The sequence below is a fragment of the Anabrus simplex genome, chromosome 4, assembly GCF_040414725.1.
Source record: "Anabrus simplex isolate iqAnaSimp1 chromosome 4, ASM4041472v1, whole genome shotgun sequence".
Classification (NCBI taxonomy): domain Eukaryota; kingdom Metazoa; phylum Arthropoda; class Insecta; order Orthoptera; family Tettigoniidae; genus Anabrus; species Anabrus simplex.
Genome location: NC_090268.1, coordinates 294,926,626 through 294,954,386, shown reverse-complemented (window position 1 = coordinate 294,954,386; position 27,761 = coordinate 294,926,626). Strand labels below are relative to the sequence as shown.

Below are 27,761 nucleotides of genomic sequence, written 5' to 3'. Positions count from 1 at the left end.
GCCAAACACAAACACGTTTCTCTCTTGTTTTTGCACACCCACATCAGCTGTATCGGCTCTCTCTCACTCTGTGTGTATTCGGGTGTGCTGTAGTGTGTTAGAAAAGTTAAGATGAAGTCTGGCGGAAAGCAGGCAAAAGCTTTTACGAAAGAAGAGGAACTTCTTCTTCAAGATTTTAGCCGAAATGTGTCTACCAAATCATCGGCATTATTTTATGGCAACGCCTTCATTGTATCTGCAATTCCTATATGTAAGTCGGTCATCATCAAGTAGCACGAGGGAAAGTTCATTGATCTTCCAGCGCAGCATATTTAGTTTTAGATGTTATTCAATTATAGGTGAAATTAAATTTGTATTCAGAATGATATATGAAATTGTGGTGGATTGTTGGGTGTACAATCTGTAGGAGTTCTTTAGACCTTTATTGAAAAGACTTGGGTATCAGCGTGCACCAGATATTGGAAAAAGAAATTTGGAGTTTTAAAAAATCAAGCCCTTCTTTGTTTTATGGTTTTATCATCTCGGCTAATTTTGTAATTAAAACAGATCTACTGAATGTAGATGGGCTGATTCATGTTATTATTACAATCCACCATATGGACTGTCAGTTGCCAGTCATCTTTAGCTACTGGTAATTCAGGTTTTTGGTTATTTTTCCACACTTGTTAACAGTTTTAATGAATTAATGTCGTGCAGTATTTGAATATATTCCATAGAGTAGTATGCAATATGAAAAGCTAAAAAATTAGAACCCTGTAGACTGCTTTAATTACAGCTGCAAAATAGGATTGTTGTCCAGTTGTATTTCCTCTTTAAATGATCACCACTAGCTACAATGCTGCATTTATGACAGTTATGATAGAAATCTGTAGTATATCTTAGAAGATAACAATTATTTTAACATGATTAATGAAAATTCAAGTGTTTTATTGATTAAAACTATGGAATAGTTGTAAAATGGATTCCTTTGCAATGCTTTGTTTAAAACAAATAGGTCTGTAATATGTATGTTAAGCCCTTAGGAGTGGTAAGGAAGCGGTCGTGGCCTTAATTTAGATACAGCCCCAGCATTTGCCTGGTGTGAAAATGGGAAACCGTGGAAAACCATCTTCAGGGCTGTTGACAGTGGGGTTCAAACCCACTGTCTCCCCAAAGAAGCTCACAGCTGCGCGACCCTATCTGCACAGCCAACTCGCTCGGTCAAACAACATTTAAAAATTAACTGTACAACTATAACTACACTATTATATACACACGCAACTGTTTGTGAACAACAGTAGAATTATACAAGTGGACACAAAATTACAAACACAAAGTAACCTTCACTGTTAAGAAACTGATAGCAGAGTGAATATTTACGCGGAAAGCTCTCTCTCTCTGCACGTGTTGCGCAAATGGCAAAATTTTCTTAAGCTTCCCTTCCCTTCCAGAGGCTGCCTGGTCGAGACAGTAAAAGCCTGCTCGGTTCGCCCGGAAGGACGTGGGTTCGAACCCCCGCCATGAAGTCGTAAAATTTAAGAAACGATATTTCCATTTCCGGAGGTGCACATGACCCTGAGGTTCACTCAGACTACACCAAAAATGAGTACCAGGATAATTTCTTGGGGGCAAAGGTGGCCGGGCATAGAGCTAACCACTCTACCCCATCAGATGCTGAGGTTGCGGATAGTGAAAGCCTTTACCTTCCACCCGTCCAAGGTCCTTCATATTTGGATGGGTTGCCATGCGCTGTTGGTGGGGGTAAGGGAATGGAGGAGCGGAAAGGAGCTGGGCACTCTACCGTACGTAAACTCCGGCTCAGGCACACCTCTGCAGAGCTTCGGGCAGAATACACCCTTACCTTACCTCCCTTCCTTTAGCTGGCCTGTGCTTTTTTGTGGTTAGTTTCATGTGACTGGTCAAATTCCAGGTTGTCAAGACAACCTCCTAATGCTTTCTTCCCAGTCCATCCCCTTTACAGCTGGAGAACACATGTTGAAGCAGCTGTAAAACCCAGATCAGTAGTAACACACAATAAAGAATTTATGTTCATTAAATTGCATTTACATTTTCTTTGACAGACTGTGTAATATTGTTTCTCTTTTACTGTTGGATGTGATTTATTTATTTTTTTTCCTTCCAGGGTTGTTCTGGAGAATACACATGATTGATTTGTACTCATCCCTTATATCCTTTATTGTCGTAACTATTGTTAGCACATACCTAGTTGCTTTGGCATACAGAAACACCAAGTTCGTGTTAAAACATAAGGTAAGAGGGTTGGTTTTTATTTTCCTCTCCTGTTCATATAGTAATTCAATTTTGATACAGCAGTGGTTGTATTTGTTTTGCAGGTTGCTGTGAAACGTGAAGAAGCAGTTACAAGAGAGATGACACGAAAATTAGCCGAGGACAAGAAAATGAGCAAGAAAGAGAAAGATGAGAGGTTGGGATTTAATAGGGTTGTTGCTTGTTCCTTGTTATATTAGCCTAGAATTTGCTTAGCTAATGTTCATTTAAGCAGCAAGATAGATGGATAACTCAGAACTGTTTTTCCAGTAACTCTTTTTGGATTAATTTCCAGATATTGTAATAAGAGTTGAATCATGGCTGAGAAATGATATTATGGATGCAGAAATTTTCTTCTAGAACTGGAGTGTTTATCGTGAATACAGGATCAATTCTTAAGGAGGGGGAGTAGTCTTTCTTGTGAAAGAAGTATTTTTAAGCTATAAAAAAGTAAAGGATGGGAAACATGAAATTCTAGGCTTAAGGCTTATGTCTAAAAATATAGGCAACTTGATGTTTCAGGGGTCGACAGACCTGAAAGGGTGATACTGACTCAGAATTATTTGATAAGATAATGAAGTACATGGAAAACGTGATTGTAGCTGTTGATCTCATTTTACCAAATGTTAACTGGGACGATATTGCAAATGGCAGAAAGCATGACCAGTAGATGGTAAATAAGTTAATCTAGGAAGGAAAGCTAAATCAGAAAATAATGGAACCAACTAGCAGGAAAAATATTCTAGACGTGGTGCTGATAAAACCAGATGAGCTCTACAGAGAAACTTAAGTGGTCAGTGGTGAAAGTGATCATGCAGCTTTTTATTTTTTATGGTTAAAAATAAATGCAATAGAAGACAAGGTTGTAAAAGTACAAATATTAGGCAGTACCATATGGTGGAAAATGGTAAATAAAAATATAGTCTATAGGATGGGTTTGAGGCGATTGCTGAGGAATGTGAAATCACAAATGTACCTTTTAAAGGTGGTGAGGCGAAGATCCACTATATTCTAGCAGAGAAATAAAGAGATTCAAGTAGGAGGTGCAGGTTGGAAATAAATACTGTAGAGTTAGGAAAGGTAGTGGAAGTAAGGAGAAATTGAGGAAACTTGTCAGGAAATTGAATAAAGCGAGGAAGTCAGCTAAGGGTAGTATGATGGCAAGAATAAATGGCAATCCCGTGAGTTCAGCTACTTCAAGGCAGAAACAGGTACCAGGAAGGACATTTCAGGAAAGATTAATGAACATTGGAGTGTGTACGTGAGGATTTACAGAAAGCAAAGTAATTATTCAGTAGTTTGTAAAGATAGTTGGATATTAGGATAATGTCCAGATAGAGGTGATGACTAAGTTAGTGAAGTACTGAAATTTGCCTATGATAAAATTATTTTAAAAAAGATACAAAAGTTGAAAGCAAGAAAAACAGCTGATATTGATAAGATTTTTATCTGTCACTCCCGTTCACATTCATTGGTTAAGAGCCAGCAAGAAGAGTGCTTGTTTTGTGCATCTGTTGTATAATTAAGTTAGTTTCTCGTACCTTGTGATGTAGTTTGTCACTGTGTCATAATTTATAATGCTGGGTGAATTTCTTCACATAAATGCAGTTCTAGTGTTGCATATGCATGTCGTTAATCCTACTATGGTCAGGTTAAAGTGAAAGAAAATGGTGGATACACACAGTAATGGAGATGTTTTCTTAGATTTACCTCTTTTAAAAAGAGAAATTTAAAATACTGTACAACTTGGTAACTACTTAGAGTTGAGGTTCAGAAAGATAAAAGTATGTTACTTATCTCTGAGCATGCTAACTTTTTATGTATACTGTATATGCCAGGCTGATTAGCTCAGACGGTAGAATGCTAGTCTTCTGAGCACAACTTAGGGGTTTAATCTTGGCTCAGTCAGAGTTTTGAAGGTGCTCAAGTACGCCAGTCTCGTATCGGTAGATATACAGGCACATAATGGAACTTCTGTGGGAGAAATTTATGGTACCTTGTCACCTCCAAAAACTACAAGTAGTAAAACCTTATGGCGACGATGGGAAAGGAAAAGGTTAGGAGTGGGAAGGAAGCAACCATGGCCTGAATTAAGGCAGCTCCAGAATTTGCCTGATGTAAAAATGGGAAACTACGAAAAACCATCTTCAGGGGTGTCGACATTGGGGTTTGAACCTACTCTCTCCTAAATGCAAGCTAAGAGCTACATGGCCCAAACCCCGTAGCCACTTGCTTGGTGTTATTGTTGTGTAGCCAGCTCCGTGGTGTGGGGGTAGCATGCCTGCTTCTTATCTAGTTTCCTGGGGTTCGAGGTACACTCAGCAAACATTATTACAATTGAGAGGTAGAATCTCCGGTCTTGAATGCCAAGAGTAACGGCTGGGGGAATTCGTCATGCAGACCCCCAGACACATCAATAATCTGTAGCCCTTCGGGTTGGACAGCGGTTGCTTGGTTGGCCAACAGGGCCGATAGCACCGGGGGATTTATTTATTATTGTTTATATATGACAGATAAGTTAGGTTTTTATTTTTTCTATTTGCACAGCATATAAAAATCTATCATTCTGAAATATTTTTTTTCAGAATTCTGTGGAAGAAGAATGAAGTCGCAGACTACGAAGCAACAACATTCTCTATTTTCTACAACAATGCGTTGTTCCTCGCCCTTGTCATTTTCTCCAGCTTCTATGTGTTGAAAACATTCACACCTGCTGTGTATCCTTTTTATAAACATGCAATGGTGCTGAAATGTTATCTTGTTTTAGTGTAGACTACAGTAATAGCAATGATCACACAATTATTTCTCTCATGTGGCAATTTCCAAAATTGCATTTGATCAGTTGTATGATTACAATGTCTTTTGGCATTATTTCATTTCTCTGTATTGTTGGTTCATTGCTCCAAAATATGTTGATCTTAAGGCCGGTCTCCACTGATTAACATTTAACACCAACATGTTAAATTTAACATGTTACAATTGACATGTATATTGTGTTTGTGTCTTCCAGTTGACTTTGCATGTTAACTCAGAATGTTGAGGTTAACACTTTTAACATGTTGGCGTGTTTTCCGCTCCAAGTGGAAAACATGTCAAGTCAATTCGTTGTTCGTGAGATGTTGGCACAGCTTCAGCAACTTCCTTGCCGTTTCCATGTCTACAGATAGCCAAACAACGCAAACGACGTGCTTCTCGTTAAGTAGGATTATAGTTACAACACTCCGCAACAGTCATTCTCTTTGTTATAAGCTACAAATATAGTACCAATACCGGTACGCGTACGCGTGTCGTTCTCTCTGCACTATACTCAAATATATAGTCAGAAATGGAGTGGAGCAAGATTCCTTTGGACTTAATTAATGATATAATAGAAAGGCCTTGTTTTTGGGATGTCTCATCAAAGGAATACAGAGATAAAGCAAAGAAAGCCGATAGTTTCCAGGAACTCTATATTATAATTATTCCCGCAAGTGCAACGAAAAAAACCTAGCGTACCTCCGCTCCCAGTACAGTCGAGTATTGCAAAAAATCAGAAAAAGTCTGAAGTCGGGGGGCGGGAACGGATGAAGTTTATACTTCATAGTGTTTTGCTTTTGAAGCAATGAGCAGGATGAGGGGAGGAAATGTGTCTAATAAAACTGCATTTGTAAATCATAACAAGAAGCAACAGTGGCAATAACAAAGGGCAAATCTTTTTCATCTGAGTCCATTGTCCTTGTTTGAAAATACTAGACACCACCTAAATTTATTACCGCAAACTGATATGATGAACTACCTACATATAAAGAAAGAAAGTTAAGTTTAACATGTTTATTAAGTGTGGACACAATGTTAAATGAAACAGTATTCAACATTTAACATGTTGATGGTGTCACCAGTTAACATTTAACACTTTTAACATTTAACATGTTGTTGTTAAATGTTAATCAGTGGAGACCGGCCTTTATAATGCACATCTGGTTTAGTAACATTCCATTGCTGACTATATATTATAAGAATTGGTATTTTGATTCAGATGGAATTAAACCTTCTTCAAATACCGGGCGAGTTGGCCGTGCGCGTAGAGGCGCGCGGCTGTGAGCTTGCATCCGGGAGATAGTAGGTTCGAATCCCACTATCGGCAGCCCTGAAAATGGTTTTCCGTGGTTTCCCATTTTCGCACCAGGCAAATGCTGGGGCTGTACCTTAATTAAGGCCACGGCCGCTTCCTTCCAACTCCTAGGCCTTTCCTATCCCATCGTCGCCATAAGACCTATCTGTGTCGGTGCGACGTAAAGCCCCTAGCAAAAAAAAAAAAAAAAACCTTCTTCAAATATCAGGGTTACCGCAGTATAATACCTGGATTTTTGTAATATTATTGCCCTTCATACATGGGTTTGATCAAGGAACTTGAAAAATTTAGAAACAGGACTTCTAATTCTCGATGGGTGTACACCCAGTCTTCTTTACATTTTGTTCCTCCATAGGGATGACTTTGCTTTTATTTACTACCCTTTGCATTTAATAAATTTTAATAAATTTTTAACCGTATACAAAGAACTAAATGCAATTTTTCTGAATAGACTTTGTGAATGAATTATCCATATTTGCCACATTCTTGGAGTTACATGACTTCTGCAAAATAAAAAAAAGGTATATTAAATTACATTGAGATTATTACTTTTAAACTTCGTGTGAAGCTTTTGTAGCTAAATTGATAAGGTTTTAAATTCAAGAGAAAAGCAAATTCCAAGACTGCAGATAAATGCAACGTATTGTTCTTGTGTTGCATTAACTCTCAAATTCCAACTACATACTTTAATCATTCTCATGTTAAAAATTTTGAAAGTGCTGTCTCAATTCATACTAGTTTGTTTCAAATACTGGTTCTATAATAAGGGGTTTAAGATTGTATGCTATTTCTAATTTTATATACAATAAACCTCTCCATATGACCACCCATTTAACCAGACCCCCTCTTTCCACGATCATTTTCCTCCAGAACAGAATTAAGGCTCATGTATTTTTATCTCTATAAACAACCGCTGCCCCCCTCCCCCTCGATTTTACTGACCGATGATCATTAATTTTAGACTTAAAATGTCTGTGTAGCCCCTTGACGATGGTCACCTTTGGAATGCAGCTCCAAGTTGCAAACCACTTGTATAGCATCAGTTCTATTTTATTAGAAATATGGGAAGCTGCATGTAGAAGTACGTTTTTTCTTGTATTGGTTCATGGCGGCCACCCTCTAATTCCATTCATTATCCCAACGGTGTCCGGTTCCGTGGCTAAGTGGTTAGCGTGCCGGCTTTTGGTCACAGGGGTCCCGGTTTCGATTCCCGGCAGGGTCGGGCATTTTAACCATCATTGGTTAATTTCTCTGGCGTGGGGGCTGGGTGGATGTGTCGCCTTCATCATAATTTCATCCTCATCATGATGCGCAGGTTGCCTAAGGGAGTCAAATCGAAAGACCTGCACCTGGCGAGCCGAACATGTCCTCGGACACTCCCGGCACTAAAAGCCATACGCCATTTCAATCCCAACAGTATTGTACTTTCACGCCGCTGGTCTATTGTATACAGAGCTTGACCTGCAGCTGCTTTGTGTAGAACCTTTAGCTATAGGTCATTGACCATTGACTGCTCTTCACTTATACGAGTGCGAGAGCTGCCAATAAGCTACCGTACTTTGTTTTAAAATCTTAAGAAAAGCAGGCGAAGGAAGAGAAGGTAATGCCATAGGAGAATTCCGATTGGGACAAAGGAATGAAAGAGGAAGTCGGCTTGTTCAATTCTGCACTGATCATAATTTAGTCTTTGCTGGTACTTGGTTCAAACGATAGTTGTCTACATGGACAAGATCTGGAGACACAGGAAGGTATCAAATAGATTTCATTATGATCAGACAGGTGGTGGTATTGAAATGTCATCTGAAGTTAAAGAAAAGAAGGAATGCAACAAAGAGATGGGATCTAGATAAGTTGAAAGAAAAGAGCGTAAAGGATTGTTTCAAGGAACATGTTGCACACAAAGACTAAATGAAAAGGCTGAAGGAAACACAACAAATGAAGCGTGGACAATCGTGAAGAATGAGATTAGTAGGGCTGCTGAAGAAAATTGGAAAGAAAGGTAAGGTCAAGTAAGAATCAGTGGACAACTCGGGAGATAGTAGAACTGATTGATGAATGTCGAAAATACAGTCATCATCATCATCATCAGTTTTCCACTCCAGTTGCCCGGGTGTGGTTTATGAGCACTCTCCACTTCTGTCTGTCCATGTACCACTCTTCTCTCAAGACGACATCCCAGCTGATTCCTCTTGTTCCTGTGTCCTCTTTCACTTGGTCCAGCCACCTCTTCCTAGGTCCTCCTACCGGTCGTTTTCCGGCCACGACTGTGTGTAGCCATTGTTTTGCTGTCCTTCCATCGTCCATTCGTTTGACATGGCCAAACCATTTCAAACGGGCCCTTGTCACTTTTTCATTCAGGGATGGGTACACACCAGCTTGCTCCCTTATTCTTTCATTCCTTACCCTGTCCCTTTTTGTCTTCTGTACCATAGTTCGTAGGAACTTCATTTCTGCGGCTTGTAGTTTGCTGTCCACTTGTTGGGTTGTTGTGCAGGTTTCTAGGCCATATGTTATTATGGGGGTGAAGTATGATTGGAATAGAATCTGCTTTGATCTTAAGGGAACTTGTTCGTTCCAGAGGAGGTTCCGAACTTGATGGTAAAACTGAGCTGATTTTTGAATGCGGTTGTTAATCTCATGCTGTATTCTGTTATCACTTGAAATGATGCACCCAAGATATTTATATTGGTCTACTGTTTCCAGTTGTGTACCTTCCAGCATTATTTTTCCTTTCTTCTTCTGCCTGTTGACAGACATAGTAACAGTTTTCGATTTATTTATTGTTAATCCGTGTGCTTTCAAATGTTCATTCCAGGTGTTCAGCCTCTCTTGGACTTCCTTCTCTGTATTTCCCCAAATTACTACATCATCTGCAAATGCAAATGCATTGATGTCCATATTGTTCTTCTGCTTAATTTCTTTCATGACTTCATCCATGACAGTGATAAAAAGTAATGGTGAAAGGGTACTGCCTTGTTGCACTCCTTTAGTGGTTTGGAACCAATCAGAATTACCGTTTCCTATCTGTACGCAACTGCAGCAGTCTTCGTAAAGCATTTTAACTTTCTGGATAAGCCCTTTGGGTACATTCTTCTTTCTTAAACATTCCCATATAGTCTTCCTTGGAACACTATCAAATGCTTTTTCGAGATCCAAAAACACTAGTGTTAAGTCTTTGCCCTTCTCCCAGTGCTTTTCTAACAGTATTCTAAGTGCAAATATGAGATCGGTAGTTGATCGGTGTTCTCTGAATCCATATTGTTCTTCCTGTAGTTGTGGTTCTATTATTTTCCTTAGCCTTTTTTCAAGTATTTTCTCAAATATTTTCAAACCATGAGACAATAAAGTGATCCCTCTATAATTGCTACATTTCTTCCGGCTTCCTTTTTTGAAGAGAGGTATTATTGTTCCCTTTTTCCAATCATCTGGGACTTTCCTATCCTTTTATATTGCATTAATTAATCTATGAAGCCACTGTATTCCTATTGCACCAGTTGCTTTGATCATATCTGCACTGACTTCATCAAATCTTGTAGCTTTCTTTGGGCATATTATTAAGGGCCGTCTCTACTTCCTTCCATGTTGGCGGACTCTCTTGGTCAGGCTCATCATTGCAGCTTAAACTGACCTGCGTGGTTACATCATTGGAGTCTTTCCCAGTACTGTTGTATAAATTATCAAAATAGGATTTCATGATCTTCCTTATTTCTGTCTCCTCCCTAACTATGTTACCATCTGGTTCCTCTATTGCTGTTATGTATTCATTGTCTCTTCTTATATTTCGTATTGTTCGGTAAAGTAGTTTAGAATTAGCTTTGCTGTCTTGCTCTAGTTTATCTGTGAAATCAGTCCAAGCTTTCTGTTTTTCTTCGGCCACAATTTTCTTTACTTGTAACTTCTGATCTCTGTATTTCTGCTGCAGTTCGTTTACTCTAGATTCGTTCCTTTGACTTCCTTTTTCCATTTCTTTGTCTCTGGCTTTCCTAGTTTCATTTTTCACTTTCACAGCAATCTTCACCCGATCGTTCCACCAAGGAGTTTCTTTTCCCTTCATTTTGCTATTAGTTTTACCACAAACTTCTAATGCAGCTCCGACAATGCTTTCTTTGAATCTAGTCCACTCGATGTTGCCTTCTTGTAATGATTCTGACGGTAATTTATTGGTCACTTTTTTTGTGTATTCAACTTGTTTCTCTGTCTTCTTTAGCTCCCATTTCTTAATTTTTGGTTTCCTGTATTTCTGAGGTCTATAAATTTCAATGTGCTTTATTGTTGCGAGGAGAAGTCTGTGGTCACTGTCCAGGCTTTCACTTGGTATAACTCTGACATCACATATGGTCTTTCCTGCTTCATTGTCAGATATAAAATAATCTATCAGAGTTTTAGTATCTCCATTCCAACTGTATCTTGTTAGTTTATGACTTAGCTGCTTCTGAAACCAACTACAATAATGCAAAAAAAGAGGAAGGCAGGAAAGAATACAGGCGATAAAAGAATGATGTACCAGTAGTTAGAAAGTGCAGAACAGCTAAGGAAGAATGACTGAAAGAGAAGTTCAAGAATGTTGAAGTTTGTATGGTTGTAGGAAGGGTAGATGCTGCATACAGGAAAATCAAGGAAATCTTTGGAGAAAAGAAAAAAGGAGAGGAAAACTAGGTGTGAATATTAAGAGCTCCGATGGAAAATCCCTTCTTGGGAAAGAAGGCAAGGTAGAAAGCTGGCAGAAACACATCCAACAGTTGTATCGAGTCCATATGATTATTATTGTTATTATCAGAGACGATATGGAAGACATGGATGATAACTCGCTCAGAAAGAAAGAGAGTAGAAACTTTTGAAATGTGGTATTGCAGAAGAATGCTGAAGGTGAGATGGATAGATCGAATAACTAATTAAGAGATTCTGAATCGAATTGGTGAGAGGAGATCGTTGTGGCTAAATTTGAAGAGAAGAAGAGATAGAATGATAGGACACATCTTAAGACACCCAGGACTTGTACAGTTTGTTTTTGAGGGAAGTGTAGGGGGTAAGAACAGTAGGCGTAGACCAAGATGTGAATATGACAAACAGATTAGAGCAGATGTAGGATGCAGCAGTTACGTAGAAATGAAAAGGTTAGCACAGGACAGGGTGGCATGGAGAGCTGCATTCAACCAGTCTATGGACTGATGACTCGAACAACAACATTGAAGGAAAGAAGTGGATGATAGGTTCTGTAATAAGAAGAGGATGTTGATGCTGATGAAATGGGAGACCAACTTTGAGGTCAGAATTCAACAGAGCTTTGAGAGTCCTAAACAGCAACGAGGCACCTGGAATTTGTGACATAACCTCAGAGTTACTGACTGCCTTAGAAGAAACCAGCATGGTGAAGTTATTCCATTTTGTGTGTAAGGTATATGATACAGGAGAAGTGCCATTCAATTTTAGACAGAATGTTGTTATACCTATTCCCATGAAATCAGATGCTGACAAGTATGAATACTACTGCACCATTAGTTTAATATCTCATGCCTGCAAAATGTTAACACTTATTATTTACTGAAGAATGGAAAGACAAATTGAAACTGAGTTTTGGAGAAGATCAGTTTGGCTTCAGAAGATATGAAGGAACATGTGAAGCAATCCTGAATTCAAGTCCGATCTTAGGGGATCTAATTAAGAAAGATACGCCTACATGCATGATATTTGTAGATCTAGAAAAGACATTTTAAAAAATGGACCAAGCTATTTGAGATTCTGAAGGTGTTCAGGAAAAGAAGAATTATCTACAATCTGTACAAAACTCAGTCTGCAGTGATAAGAATTGAAGACTATGAAAAAGAAGCAGCAGTCCAGAGAGGAGTTAGGTGAGGCTGCAGTTTGTCCCCTCTCCTTTTCATTGTTTACATGGAACAGGAAGTAAAGGAAATCAAAGAGGAATTTGGAAAAGGAATCACAATCCAAGGAGAAGAAATCAAAACTCGGGGATTTGTCGATGATATTGTTATTCCTAATGAGTCTGCAGAAGATCTGGAGGAATTGCTGAATAGTATGGACAGAGTCTTGGAGAAGGAGTACAAGGTGAAAATAAATAAATCCAAAACAAAGGTAAGAGTACAGTCGAATGAAGACTGGTGATGCAGGAAATATTACATTAGGAAATGAAGTCTTAAAGTAAGTAGATGAATATTGCATACCTGCCAAGTATTCTAGTTTTTCCGTAAAATGTACAGATTTTGAATATCTGCGCTTGTTTTCGCTTTCTGCGGTCAAATAAGATTTGTTTGACTTTCAATAATATCTGGTAATACGAGGTGCAGTGTTTGAAATCAGACCGATATGTGTATCGATAATCACATTATTGATTATCACTCTGCTTTTCACCTGTTAGACTTAAACTGCTACTTCATTCGCTGAGATGTTCCCAAACAAGTAGCAGGCTGTGATTTAGAAGAAAAGAAATCAGTGAAAAGTAGCAGGCTGTGAATTTATATATAACAACTTTAGTAACTACATCATGCTTCATAGCAGCTGAAAGGCTTTGTTCGTGTATGGGTGTGAGTAACATTGGGGTTAGTTCTGAAACTGATGGAATTGTGACGAATTTATAAGCTATTTGCCGGCCCCGTGGTGTAGGGGTAGCGTGCCTGCCTCTCACCCAGAGGCCCCGGGTTCGATTCCCGGCCAGGTCAGGGATTTTTACCTGGACCTGAGGGCTGGTTCGAGGTCCACTCAGCCTACGTGGTTAGAATTGAGGAGCTGTCTGACGGTGAGATAGCGGCCCCGGTCTAGAAAACCAAGAATAACGGCCGAGAGGATTCGTCGTGCTGACCCCACGACACCTCGTAATCTGCAGGCCTTCGGGCTGAGCAGCTGTCGCTTGGTAGGCCATGGCCCTTCAAGGGCTGTAGTGCCATGGGGTTTGGTTTGGTTTGGTTTGGTTTTTTTAATAAGCTCTTTTGTATTTTTGTGGTGTTCATTGTGAGTTCAACTAAGAAACGATATTATCAATCTTTTAGGGAGGCGTATTCTACTGAATTTCCTTGTTTTATATGATAACTGAAAGGCGAAACATTCACATTCTGTTTCATTTGCTCATGTGCGGAGGAAGAACTGAATTAGTAAATCACATTAAATCTGTTAACCCCTCAGCGCCGACCTCTGTACGTGGTATAGACCCTCTTTTCTTCCGTAGCCGCCGACCTCTATACGTGGTATAGACCCATACATGGTTACACATTTACGGCTATAGCGCGAAGAGATTTGGAGTTACTGATATGCAAATTGTTTTGTTTCCAAGAAGACATTTTCAGGTTTATCAGTGTTGTAAATAAGAATTGAAAAATCGTTATAATGTGGTTGTTTTTGCAAGGATAATTATTTGTCAAATAAGTCTGAGCACTAATCTCTTGCTTTTTTAAAGTCTGTTTGCTTCATTCTTTCGCACAGAATAAAATAAAGAAATGATGATCTGAGAAGTTTGTCTTTTCGCGTGATGTTCTTTGCTCTATTTGTACATTGAGAGTGCGGTTTATTTATTATATTTGTCTTTATTTCTCAGCTTGTAATATTTTCGTAACTCTCCACGAGCGCTCTGTGTAGGCATCAGTTAGTGCTGCTTTCTGTCATACGATACGAGAACCAGTTGTTCATGGTATATATCTCGTTTGAAAGACGATGTCTCGACCTTTTATCTGAAATACGTATCGAGTTGGTTTGTTTCGTCATAAATGTTATTTCCCTCATTCAGTTTCGTCCTGTTGCTTTCGGTCTCGCTGCAGCTTCACCAGTCCGTGTGACGCGCCGCGCTCAGCCGTGGTATGACTGACAGTAACGTGCTTGAAATATTGTATAATTCAGATGAAAGTTTAGTCGGAAGTAGTAGTGACAGTATAAGCAGCAGTGATAATGAAATAGATGATGTAGCAGTGGTAAATGATGAAAGTGACGATGAGGAAGAAACAGTACTTGGAAATTTCGTGCAAGAGACTATAGATAATTATACAGGTCAAAGAGAAGTTTTCAACGGTGAATTCTGATTGCTAAATTCTCTAATAATACTCACACAGGTCACAGAGACAAATATTGAGCAATTACCTTATCGGGTTCAGCTGGTGAAAGGTTTGTTTACAAAATACGCTCGGGATGGAAGGGAACGAAATATTCAAGGCCGGCGTGCATCAGATAATACTGTTCCAAGGTTGCAGGAAAGACATTTTATCAGGAAATTAGCACCCAAGAGTTGGAAATCCAAACCTCAGACACATTGTATCCTGTGTTCAAAACACGGTGAAAAGAAGACGTCAGTGTACTGCTGCCAAGAGTGACTTGAGTCCCTGTCTCAAAGAGTGCTTCGAACTCTATCACACGAAACTAAATTACTAAGTAAATGTGAAACAATTACGTAATAATCTGCATGTACATAGTTCTGCCATAAGGAATTCCAAATTTTGTGAAAATCGGGCTACTCTTATACTTGTAGTAACGCTTTAAGTGAATCGATGTATTTCAGTCGCGCGTAGTTGAAATCTCATCCGGCCGCGGGGTAGGAAGCTATTTGAATGGCTGCGACGCTGAGGGGTTAAACACATCTCCAATACAAAATTTAAGGATGGTAGTTAGAAAATTAATTATTCTTTTTTACCTCTTCTGGAACTGACCTCGATATAGTAAGAGCGGAATGCTTGTTCACTTAATTTTTAATTGAACATCATATCCCGTTAGTTGCTGCTGATCATGCTGGTGCTCTATTTAGGAAGATGTTTCCAGGTTCAGAAATTGCAAAAACAAAATATGGCTGTGGTCATACGAAAACCACACATTTTGAAAGAAATGGCTATGGATTCAAGAAGTAAACTTGTTGGTTACATGCAACGTGAACCCTTTTCTTTAGCTACGGATGGGAGCAATAATAGTAATGCTAAGCTTTACCCTATTGTCATCACCTGTTTTGTGGCAAAGCAGCTCACTGTTGTCTGTCCCACCCTTGGTGGGTGATTGAACAGAATATAATATTGGTAATTACACAGAGTGTAACAAAATACCAATTCAAAATTGTGTAGCGTTCTGTTCCGACAGTACTCCATCATGATTGGAAAGAAGAATGGAGTTGCTGCTGTTTTAAGGGAAGCACAGTTATCTTGTCTTCATACCCAGGTGTTTGTTAATGCTCAGTGTGCATCAACTACTAGCTTAACATCATTTAGGGTCCCAAAAGCTAAGCCTGGTAGTTCCAAAGACCATGAAAAGAGGAAAGCTACTGAGTCGTCAGAATTGGTCGCTCCCAAAAGATTTGCATGTGTTTCAAAATCTGACACTCCTGTGCTAAGAAATACGAACATTATGCACAATCGTAAAGAAATTTTTTTTATGGTTCTGTCATCAGGCTTAAATAAGGCGTACTGTGTCTTCCTGTATGCTGTCATTCCTTTATTTGAGAAAATTCTACACTTCAGAGTGCTTCCCCTCACATTCGTAAATTCTTAGAACTAATGATGAACCTGTCAAAGCAGCTGCTTTCCAGATTTGTTAAACCAAAAGTTGCTAAAAGTTCCATACCATTATATTGAGAATCAGAGAGACAGTGATGAGCTAGTCATTTTCATTGGGACAATGAACTTGGTGAAGAAACTTAATGATAGAGATAAATCAACATTCTTTTCATCTGCCAAGGGTTACTTCCACGCAGTATGTGATTATATTATTAACAAGTTCCCTCTCAAAGATTTCCATCATTGCTGCTGAGGAAGGACAGTGAGTCGGTTGAGATTGCAATGAATGTGCTTCAGAACCAATTTGTAGCTCTTCAGATTGATGACTTTGTTACTGTTGAGAGTGAGAATCTGACAGATGACACCAAATGGGCTCGCTCGATGATTGTTCGTGAAGCTGATGGTGTTCTTAAGTTTGATGGGATATCCAGGCTGATGCTCTCTCTTCTGACTCTACTGCACAGCAATGCTAAATGTCAGTGTGTGTTCAGCCTGGTGAAAAAGAACCAAAAATCAGTTTAGGTCCTCAATGTGAAATGTAATTCTGGATTCTATTTCTGTTTTGAAAACCAGAAGTACTGGTCCATGTTACTCGAGTAGTTTTCCTCCAGAATTTCTGAAGAAAGCAACTCATCTCCATCTGTCCTCTCCAACCTGTGATGGATAATAGCCTGCATACTGACAGAATTTTGTAAATTAAGTGTACACGTTTAGTTTCATTTTGATGGTGACGTTCATATTGTTTAAAGTGCAGAAAAATACTGTTTGTGTACTATGTGAACTTTTCCCAGTGTTAAGTGAAAACAGATGAGCACTCATCAAGATGTAACTTTGTGTAAGTATTTCATTTCAGGGGTGATGATAACATGTATTTAACTTGTATCAGTATTGTTTGTAATCCCCCTCCTTGCCATCCTTTTTCACTATGTCTCAAGACTTTCCGACGCATGCGCGTGTCAACATTTTCCTGCTTTAGGATCTTCTTGATTTCTATTTTTGAAAGTTGGCAGGTATGATAATGTTACCTGGGTAGTAGAATAACTGATGATGGCAGAAGTAAGGGTGACATAAAATGCAGAGTAACACAAGCAAAGATGGCCTTCATTAAGAAAAAAAATTTGCTCACTTCGAACATTGATATAGGAATTAGATGTTTTTGAAGACCCTGGAGCGTTGCATTGTATGGAAGTGAAACAGGGATGATAACTAGCTCAGAAAGAAAGGGAATAGAAGCTTTTGAAATATGGTGTTACAGAACAGTGTTGAAGGTGAGATGGATATAACGAATGAAGGGATGCTGAATCGAATTAGTGAGAGGAGAATGATTTGGTGAAATGTGACCAGAAGACACTCAGGACGTGTTCAGTTTGTTTTTGAGGCAGCAAAAATAGCAGCGATAGACCTAGGTATGAATATGACAATCAGATTAGATAGGCCTACAATTTTGTTTTTATGTATCTCTTGAATACTGTACTACAGAATGTTTCTGTAAAATATTGTATTCTTTCTCCTTGACTTTTATAACTTTTTGTGTATAAGTAGGTACTGTTGGCTATAGTTCAGTAGTTCTGCATAGTCTGAGTTCATGAATGGTTAATTTGTTAAGATTTGTAGATGTGTATCAGTATACTTTTGTTACTGGTTACGTGTAAGACAGGGACAGCTCTCCCTAACTTCATCAGGATAAATAAATTATTTATTATTTGTATCACAGTGTCTTTTGTAGCCCAGTAACTTGCAGTTAAACTGATGGAAAATGTTACACCATATTTCCCTACTTGAAGCTATAAAAAATCTTCACATGCTGATAGAACAAATTACAAACTAACCATGATTTGTTCTTCGTGCATAGATTACGCCTTGTTTATTTTAATCATTATGGTTTGATTTTGGTCCATATTGACTTGCATCTAATACACCACTGAAAATCACTGGTAAAGATACGTCCACCTTCTCAATACTGGCTCACATGTTTCTGAAAGGTATCCAATTACAAGTCAAGTTCCAAGTTCAGCCACATGTACTGTATTTACTCGCATATTAGAGTCAGTCCCCCCCCTCATTTACAGCCGAAGGGACGGTCCAGTATCTGAAAACCTCAAATTTTGTGCAGTGAACACATGACTCCTAAGCTATGAATTAGCTAACTTGTGAATATTTTGTTGGAAGACAGTTTTCTAAATTTAAAAAGAATTAATGTTGATCACATGACTTTTAGGCCTACACTGCATATAAAGTAAATATAGTCAGGATCAATTACTCTTATATCACGTCGTTTGTTTCATCTCATTAACTACTCTGATGAGGTTGATGTCAGGAAGGGTATGCAGTCATAAAAGTCGCTACAAAAATTCGTCTCACTTCATACTCGACCCTGTAGAGAAAAGGGATAAGGGTATCGTATTATGCAATATTAATACAAAAGAACGTAATGGCAGTCATTTGTGTCTGTCAGTTAAGCAGTAGGCCTACCACACAGTAAACCTGATCACTAATTTCATATGTTTTATCGTCGTCTTGTGCCGCCAACTTCCCTGCTACCAGTGTGTCATTATTCTAAATTACGTCATCTTCACGGCAATCAATAGTATTTGAGATCCTGTCTTTTTGAAACTTAAAAATGTAGCTTCATTCCCGACTGTAGAATCCAATAGTGAGAATCTGTTCGGAAATGGTTTTTGGAGATGGTCTCTGTTATTCCCGGTTGGTGTAGCAGAAGCCACTCCTGAGTAAAGCCATGCTGTAAAAAGCGTGCCTGTCGGCAGCCCTGAAGATGGTTTTCCATGGTCTCCCATTTATACACCAGGCAAATGCTGGGGCTGTGCCTTTATTAAGGCCACGGCCGTTTCCTTCCCATTCCTAGCACATTCCTGTCTCATCATCGCCATAAGACCTATCTGTGTCAGTGTGACGTAAAGCAACTTGGTACGTAAGAACAATAACATTATTATTATTATTATTATTATTATTATTATTATTATTAGTTAGGTACTTTGGCTAGTAAAACAATCATTACGATTGGATTGTTCTTATCACGTTTTAAACTCACTTCTCTCCTAAAATTATGAAGCCACTTCCAACTCCTAGGCCTTTCCTATCCCATCGTCACCATAAGACCTATCTGTGTCGATGCGATGTAAAGCCACCAGCAAAAGAAAAAGCGTGCCAATCCTTATGCTAGTTTAAGGAACAAAAAGAAAAACATGAAGATCTTAAATTTATATAGGTATTCTCATTCAGTTCAACAAAATTTGATGTACGTAGGTGCTTTGAAAAGTTCTCGGAATGTACTAGAATTAAGTATCTTACCTTGGTGGAACTGCTTTTATTTTTCAACATAATCTCCCTGTAGACTAATGCATTTAGTCTAGCGATGTTCCAATGCCTTGATCCCATCTCGAAAATGAGATTCCTCCAGGCCTGCAAAATACCTCTCCAATTCGGCTGTCAGTTCTTCCCTTGTAGAAAATCTCTGTCCACCGAGGAAAATTTTCAGCTTGGTGAATAGATGAAAGTCTGATGGTGCCAAATCAGGTGAATAAGGTGGATGTGGCAACAATTCGTACCCCAGTTCATGAAGTTTTGCCATGGAAATAACACTTGTGTGCGGCGGAGCATTGTCCTGATGAAAGATGACCTTTTTCCTTGCCAAACCAGGCCTTGTTTCGCATATCTTTACCTGTAGTTGGTCTAGGAGGTTTGCATAGTATTGCCCCATAATTGTTTGGCCAGTAGGAAGATAATCTATCAGCAGAATGCCTTTTGCATCCCAGAAAACTGAGGCCATGACCTTCCCGGCTGAACGCACTGCCTTTGCTTTCTTTGGTGGTGGTGAATCAGCTTGTTTCCACTGCTTTGACTGCTGTTTTGTCTCTGGGGTATATTAGTGGACACAAGTTTCATCTCTAGTCACAAACCGACGCAAAAAATCTTGTTGGTTGCACTGAAAATGGGCCAGACTTTGTTTGGACATTTCCAATCTGGTGCGTTTATTGTCAAATGTCAAGAGCCACGGCTCCCATCTTGCGGATAATTTTTTTATACCCAATTCTTCGGTTAAAATATAATATACCCATTCAGAAGACATCCCTACAGCTTCAGCAATCTCCCGCACTTTCAGTCGACGATCCTCCATGACCATTTTATGCACTTTTGTGATAAATTCTGGGGTCGTAACACTTTTTGGCCATCCACTACACGGATCATCATCCAAGCTCTCCCGACCAAATGTAAACTCTCTGGTCCACTTGGCAACAGTTGAAAATGAAGGAGCAGAGTACCCCAGTGTGTTCTGAAAGTCGGCATGAATTTCCTTTGCTTTCATACCTTTCTTTACAAAGTATTTAATCACTGCTCAAATCTCAGTTTTTTCCATTGTCACAAATAACTACGCGGGAACAACAACAAAGAGTCGTCACTACCACACTCCTGCAGCTAGAGCACTGAAGCGCCACGTGTTCACTCGCAAATTATGTGTGATTATTGCGCGGGAACCTCATTGCTCTAGCACTGACATCTAGCGGTGATTCCGAGAACTTTTCAAACCGTCCTCGTAATGATCATTTCCATAATATTTCATTTGTTTTCTTTATTCATTGATATGGTGAATTAGGACACAATACTTTAAATTGTAGAAACACAAAAGAGAGTGTTATATTGTTTTATTCTTTGAACTGACATTACTGATGAAGGGAATGGATGATTTTCCCAAAACGTGTATGGTAAAATAAATAGTTTTCTATCATTATAAGGTGTATTGACAAGGCGGACTCATTAAAACTATTTTTAATAGTTCTGTAATAGATTGTTCAGGTTATGTACAGTATGTTACTAAGTGCCCGGATAGTGTCGAAGTTCCACAATGGAAGGAAAAATAAATAACAGGAAAGCTTGTCGCATTTATGGATGTCTACAGTGTGGCGGTTATGCGTTTTGTTATCATAATGTTTCATTTCGCACGTTCATTGTCTCCATATTTTTATTTTTTATTAATGCATAATATGTTCTGTTTGGCGTCTCTGAAAATCATAAAAGTAGTTACTGGGGACGTAAAAACACCGAGCTTGATGGCTACCGTCACTTAAGGGCGGCCAGTATCCAGTATTCGGGAGATAGTGGGTTCGAACCCCACTGTCGGCAGCCCTGAAAATGGTTTTCCATGGTTTCCCATTTTCACACCAGGCAAATGCTGGGGCTGTACCTTAAGGCCACGGCCGTTTCCTTCCTATTCCTAGCCCTTTCCTGTCTCATCATCGCCATAAGACCTATCTGTGTCAGTGTGACGTAAAGCAACTTGGGACGTAAGAACAATAACTGTTATTATTATTATTATTACTAGTTAGGTACTTTGGCGAGTAAAACAATCATTACGATTGGATTGTTCTTATCACGTTTTAAACTCACTTCTCTCCTAAAATTATGTAGGCTATATTGGCCCGAGTTCTGAGATATTAAACAATCACTTTGTTAATGATCTTGCCTGCTATCTTAATAGCAACAACCGTGAATATTTCTTAACTAAACTAGTTTCCTCATCCCGAGGTGGTGCAGCCCCCAATGGAGGGGAGCTGCATGTACCATTTTTACCGCATATCAACCTTCCTGCCATTCTTAAATCTCTGGCATTACGGTACTGGGAATCAAACTCAGCCCCCACCCCGAGAACAGCAACTAATTGTGCTAACCATTACGCTGGTGGACATTCTTGACTACAAAAAACAGGCATATAGCATGACTGATACATGCTTTAATTGCGTAGGTTGGACACGAAACTATTCACCTATTTGTACATCATCAGAGCTGCAGTAGGCCTACGCTACGGAGGTGACATTTCTTAACTACTCAACACAGATGTACTACATGACTTTGACGTGTATTTTCATTGCGCGCATCATACAGACGAAACTATTCACAAATTTGTGTGATGTCATCGGAGCTGCAGAAAGGCTTGTACCCGCTTCGAAGAGGAATATTTGTTCTTCTCTGATGAATTACGTTGGGGGGGGGGGGGGGGGGTCTTGCATGCACGATTTATTTTTTTCATTTTCCTTGTCCCAAAAAGCCAAAGGGGTGTCTAATACACGAGTACATACGGTATTCACAATTTGATATGTATACAAGCAGACACATCAGTAGGTCTTATATTAATTTGACTTCAATCTTTAAGATTTGCATTTCTTTTTGTTTTATAGTGTAACAGAAAGCTAAATCATACCTGACCAGAAAGAGATTAGCCATTTGGAGGAAGTTTCAAACAGAAGAAGCTGTAATAAATAATTTTAAATGTAGATGGACATTTTGATTTTAGTGGCATTAATAGAATTTTAACACGTTCGCGGCCGATGACGACACATATGCGTCAAAAATCAGATCAAATTAGATGGATGGCTTTTCCGGCGTTTGCTCTATTAACCAGCGTTTCGTCTTAGGTCTGACACTAGACTCTTCAGAGTGGGATGTGTCAGACCCTACCCACTGACGCTGGGGTGTATGCAGGTGAACTTATCAGAAGCTTATTTATGAAGCACAGTCTGATAACTGCATACGGGAGATAAAACTCCACAATGGTATTAATGCCCGCCTAGCAATTCCAAATGGAAATTCTAAGTTCCCATGGAGGGAATTAGATTCTTTTCCACCAATAGAGCATATCAAAAATCAGATCAAAAATTAGATGGATGGCTTTTCCGGCGTTTGCTCTATTAACCAGCGTTTCGTCTTAGGTCATGACTCCACTTTCACTCAGTGCCGATGACGACACGTGCGTCACACTCCGCGCCAAATATTAAAGCTCGTATTTCCGCCAATATGTATGTAAACAAACAGACCTCTTATCTGTGCATTGTTGTGGTGTTATTTAACATATGTGCCATCCGGGCATCAGATCAATTGTTAGTTACAATCTCTGTAGCCATTACAAGTCGGCATACATTTCTGCGATGTCAAGAGAGAACAGTGAAGTTTCAAAACCTTCTCTCCGGAAGAAACCCAGTCGTAGCGGGATAAACAGGCGATTTGCAATTAATGATGATAGTCTGGAAGCTCTCCTGAACGCCAGTGACAGTGACAGCATTGATAGTGATGACAGTGTGAAAAGTGACTGTAGCCACTTGACTGAGAATCTTAATCACGGGTATGTGTGTTTAGTGTCTACTACCAATTCTCACATTACAGAAGATGAGGAAGACTTAAGTAATATCTCATCTCCTAATCTCCCGCCAAATATTATGTGCAATATTTCAGGGGTCATTTCTTGGAGTTCAGATTCATCCTCAATGAAACAAATAAACTTTATTGGTCGGCCGGGAATGAAGATTCCAATGCCAAGTGACGTGAAACCTATTGATTATTTTCGCTTGCTTGCAGATGACAACTTGCTGAATAACATTGTAACTTAATGTAACGCATTTGCAGAAGAGTAATTTTTGCAAGGAAATGTCAGTGAAATGTAGCACACTGTTTTGACTAGTTACATTGTACAGCTTATGGAGTAGGCCTAATGTAAGTATGCATTGTTCACACAGCAAGAATACGATTCTACTGCACAGTATCTTTGTGTGAAATGTTCAAAAACTTATTTTCCTGTTGTAAAGAAGTTCTACATTCGAACAAAACATTATTTTCCTCGTTTCACTTAATTACCAGTCATGACGCACGTGCTGCGTCAAACGGCACCGAAGACGAAAAACTCATCGGTAGTGCCGCTGACGCAGCGTGTGCGTCATGGCTCGTATGCACATAAATAATATTGAAATAATTAAAATGATAATCTAAAATGCATAAGGACACAGAAATGAAGTCCTTTAAGCAAAAAAAAGTATTACGGTACCACAGTTATGGTTGCCGATATCAGAGAGGCCCCGAACGTGTTAAAAAGAAAGATGCCTATTTTATTGTAATTTTTAAATTTAAAAAAAAATTATTTATTTGACTTTTTGAAAGTACACAGGCAGTAAGCCCAATATAGTACCTTCTTAACACAACAGTCAACAGTACTTATAATGCATACATGTCAGTAAAGATAAATACACAATAATAATGCTGAAGATAATAAAGACAAGGAAGAAGAATGAATGGAAAACACATACACAGAGACAATCCAGAGTACAACAATGATTATTTCTACACTATAAAAATACAAGAATTGCAACAAAGATATAAATAAAGTAGTAAGTGACTATATTAATAAATAAGTTAAAGAGCACCTATTATATAGAAAAGGAGTCTGAATTTATAAATTAGAAACACAGGCCTTTAAATGTATATTAATGACAGTGTGTGATTCTGAAAATAAATCTATTCCTGCTGCAAATGTGTTATAAAATCGTAGCATTTTAATAAATGGCGAGTTCAAGTGATGAGATGTTCTAGATCTTGGAACTTGAAATACTGTGTTCATGCGAGCTCCAGCTCGTGGAGCATGAAAGGAGATAAAATTGAGCAGTCCTATGGAATTAAATTTATTTCTTACGATTTTGTTTAACGTTTTTAGAGAAATAATGATTCTTCTGTTGCGCAACGACGTGAGGTTACAGTTACTTCTTAAATACCGTGTTGATGTATCAAAAGGGAAAAATGTCTTATTTGTTTTATAATACAGATACCGCAAAAACTTGTTTTGAACAACTTCAATAGTATGTATTTGTTCGTTAGAATATTTTATCTTGATGACATTTCTTGTATTTTAATTATAACTTATTTAGATTATATTGTGAGGAGGTTAGAGCCTCAGTGGCTCAGGCGGCAGCGCACCGGCCTCTCGCCGCTGGATACCGTGGTTCAAATCCCGGTCACTTCATGTGAGACTTGTGCTGGACAAAGTGAAGGCAGGACAGGTTTTTCTCCGGGTACTCCGGTTTTCCCTGTCACCTTTCATTCCAGCAACACTCTCTATTAACATTTCATCTCATCTGTCAGTCATTTATCATTTGCCTTAGAGGAGTGCGACAGGCTTCGGCAGCTGGCACAAATTTTAAAAATGAGACAAAGTCTCTCATAGTGCATTGGTACTGCTGGTGGCTCCAAGTAGCCTACGCAGTGGCATCCACGGTATGCACTAGTCATGCGTCTTGGTGGGAGTGCTATTTACCAACTGGTGAGCCCAACTTAGCACACTGGGGCGAAACGCTGGCAACACGGAAGGAGTTAGCTGGAAAATTTATAATGTCCCAATAACGTATCAACTATAATGGTATTACATTTCCTATCCTCGCTGACTCAGTCGAATGACTGGAAACAGGCTCTGGATTTTCATTTCATTTGTGAGGAGGGTAGGTATCAGGTCCATAAATTATTTGGTGGAATGTTTGGTCTCTGATGAAGAGAATTTTATTGATATAGATTAAGTACTTATTGCAGTATTGACAAGGGGGACATAGATCTTTACCAGTAATTTTCATTTGTGTATTATAGTTCAGCATTTACGAAGTACCAGCATATCTCTTTCATGGTTATATAGGCAGCAGGGTGACAAGATCATTCAGCTTCTGGATAGTGGTCTAGGGCACCAACCATTCTTCCTGCAAGTAAAAATCATCCAGGGATCGTCGAGTGCAGGTGCTGGGTATGAACATCAGGATTATCCTTCTGCATAATGACATTTGATATGCTGTGCAGAAATGACAGAAAATGGGTCTGCTAGAAACCTCATTGACATTCTCCAAGCCTTGAATAAACAGAAGTCTTCACTGATGGCAAGCCTGGTTCATGACGTGTTGCATCAAATCACTGTCTGATTATTGCATTGTCCTCTGCGGTGCTAAACCCTTCTGGTGACCATCACCTGCATTATGATTGAAGCATTCCGGCATCCAGTTGTGATGTTCATTGCACTATTGACAATGTACTGCTTTGTGTGCAGGGGTCAGTCCATCATACCCATTCAAATGGTGATGGGCAACTCCTGTTGCGATCGGCAAATGTCGTGCAGGCCGCACTGATGTGAGAATCTCTCTGGATGAGGTGCCACGTCCCACTACTGCACATTGGTGGATGTGACAAGTCTTCTCCGTCCATATACATCTGGTGGAACCACAACCTGTACATATCCATAACTGCACATGATGTGTACCAGCAGTGACTACATGGGTAGTAGGATTGGCTTTACTTTGAACCAACCATCCAGCTTCATGCATCCTGACAATATGACCTCATTCATATGGGTCTGTGTGGCAATAATTGACTTCAGTACGGCGCCTGGCATACTAACCTGGCTTGTAGAATGCACAGTCCTCACTTTTCAGCCTGAGTAATGCACTGGACAATGCAAGCAAACTGGCTGCTCTGTTAGTTGTTGCAGTGACATTTCTACATTTTCTCTGTATTCGTTATATTTCACCATTGGTCCTTACGCAGCTTTGATTTTATGGTAGGTAGATTACACCTAATGGATGTAGCAGTTTTCATGTCCTTTAGTGTATTTTGCATGAACTGATTATTTCGATATTTCATAGGATTATGGACTGTGTTTTTGATGCTTCGTTATTAGTGTTATGTGTATCTTTCTATCGATTCCTTACTTAATGAAAGCACTTTAATTTTTGGACTACTGTATAATCTCGAATACCATCCACACTATTTTTTCGAAAATATCGCCTCCAAAATTGGGTAGGGTCTTATTTAAAATTTTGGGAAATTTATCTTTCCGAATGCGCGTAAATCGGGCATCACTGCCGGTGCGGCTTGGCAGCAATGCTCTCTCTGCTCTCAGTATACGCTACTTGTGAACTTGGCATCAGTCTCACGCACGTTCTCGGAGTATCAACATGAATTCCACAAAGCGTTTGCGATCTTTTACTGGGAATGAGAAACTGAAAGTAGTTTGGGAAGCCGAAATTATTGGAAATCGTGCCGCCAGTAGGAAATACGATATTGATGAGTCGTATATTCGCGATTCGAGAAACAAGAAAAATGTGCTATCAACATTTAGTGGTGATCGTAGAGCTTTTCATGGACTGAGTGTACAGTTTCCAGAAATTGAATGGATGGCGGCTGATAATCACACACTGACGTCAACAGGTCGCATTCAGCGCCCAGAAGTTCAGCTGCTGTGTTCGTGAATTTTGGCGGCATGGAATCATATCCCTGGAGACCTCATACGGAAGAGCTTCAGGAAATGTAGCATTTCTAATGCTATGGATTGCAGCGATGACAACATTTTGTGGGAAGGTGATGGTGATGAAAAGTTCCAAAGTTGGTATTGATGATGATGAAGATGATGATGAATGAACTCGTTGGATATCATTCTGGAAATGTTTGTTTACTTTTATTTGTATTTTTTAATCATTTGATGTGTGTTAATAAAGAATGTAAATCATTTTGACTTCACTTTTTTAATTAATTTTGTTCTTTTAAAATAAGGGTGTGGGTCTTATTCGGTGGCGGGTGGTATTCGAGATTATACGGTTTGTTATCTATAAAAAAAATGAATGAAGCAGAGTAACCCAGTGGTAAAGAATGTTTTCTGAAATAGATGTCATCCCAGTCCTCCATAATTGTTTCCTGTAAAAAATGTAGCCTACTTCTACTCTTGATACACATTTCTTCATGTCTAATTTTTTATGTATATATTTTTGTACCAGTATCATATTTACTTAACTTCTTCCCAGAAATTATATCTTCTCAGTTGGTGCTGCTGGTGCTCTGTTGGCTCTTTTGTCCACTGGATCTCAATAAGACTTTTTAGAAAGGAGAGAGAGAGAGAGATTTCATCTGATTGAGAATGTATCCATAAACATTGTTGTATCATTATTCCATTAATCATGTTTATGATAATATAATTTTGTTTTTGAGATACTTTGTGATGTATATGTTTGTTATTATCCTACCCTAGTTTGCCTTCCATTAATCAATAAGTCTAAACCCTGAGATGAAAATAAATTATACTTCATTGATTGATTGAATAAATTTAA

The 27,761-nt window shown here is 39.0% G+C and overlaps 1 protein-coding gene across 1 annotated transcript; it reads left to right on the top strand.

Annotated features, from left to right (window-relative positions):
- On the top strand, positions 1-27,645 carry LOC136871901 (translocon-associated protein subunit gamma). The gene is made up of 5 exons (XM_067145604.2): positions 1-250; positions 2,123-2,250; positions 2,334-2,425; positions 4,854-4,985; positions 27,459-27,645. Exons 1-5 carry the CDS (start codon positions 112-114, stop codon positions 27,523-27,525), a joined length of 558 nt encoding a protein of 185 aa, XP_067001705.1. The 5' UTR covers positions 1-111; the 3' UTR covers positions 27,526-27,645.
- The last annotated feature ends 116 nt before the right edge of the window (positions 27,646-27,761 follow it).

Coding starts and splice junctions, on each gene's coding strand:
- LOC136871901 (XM_067145604.2), top strand. CDS start 112: ATGAAGTCTGGCGGAAAGCAGGCAAAAGCTTTTACGAAAGAAGAGGAA. Junction 2,426..4,853: donor AAGAAAGAGAAAGATGAGAG/GTTGGGATTTAA, acceptor ATTTTTTTTCAG/AATTCTGTGGAAGAAGAATG. Junction 4,986..27,458: donor AAAACATTCACACCTGCTGT/GTATCCTTTTTA, acceptor ACTTCTTCCCAG/AAATTATATCTTCTCAGTTG.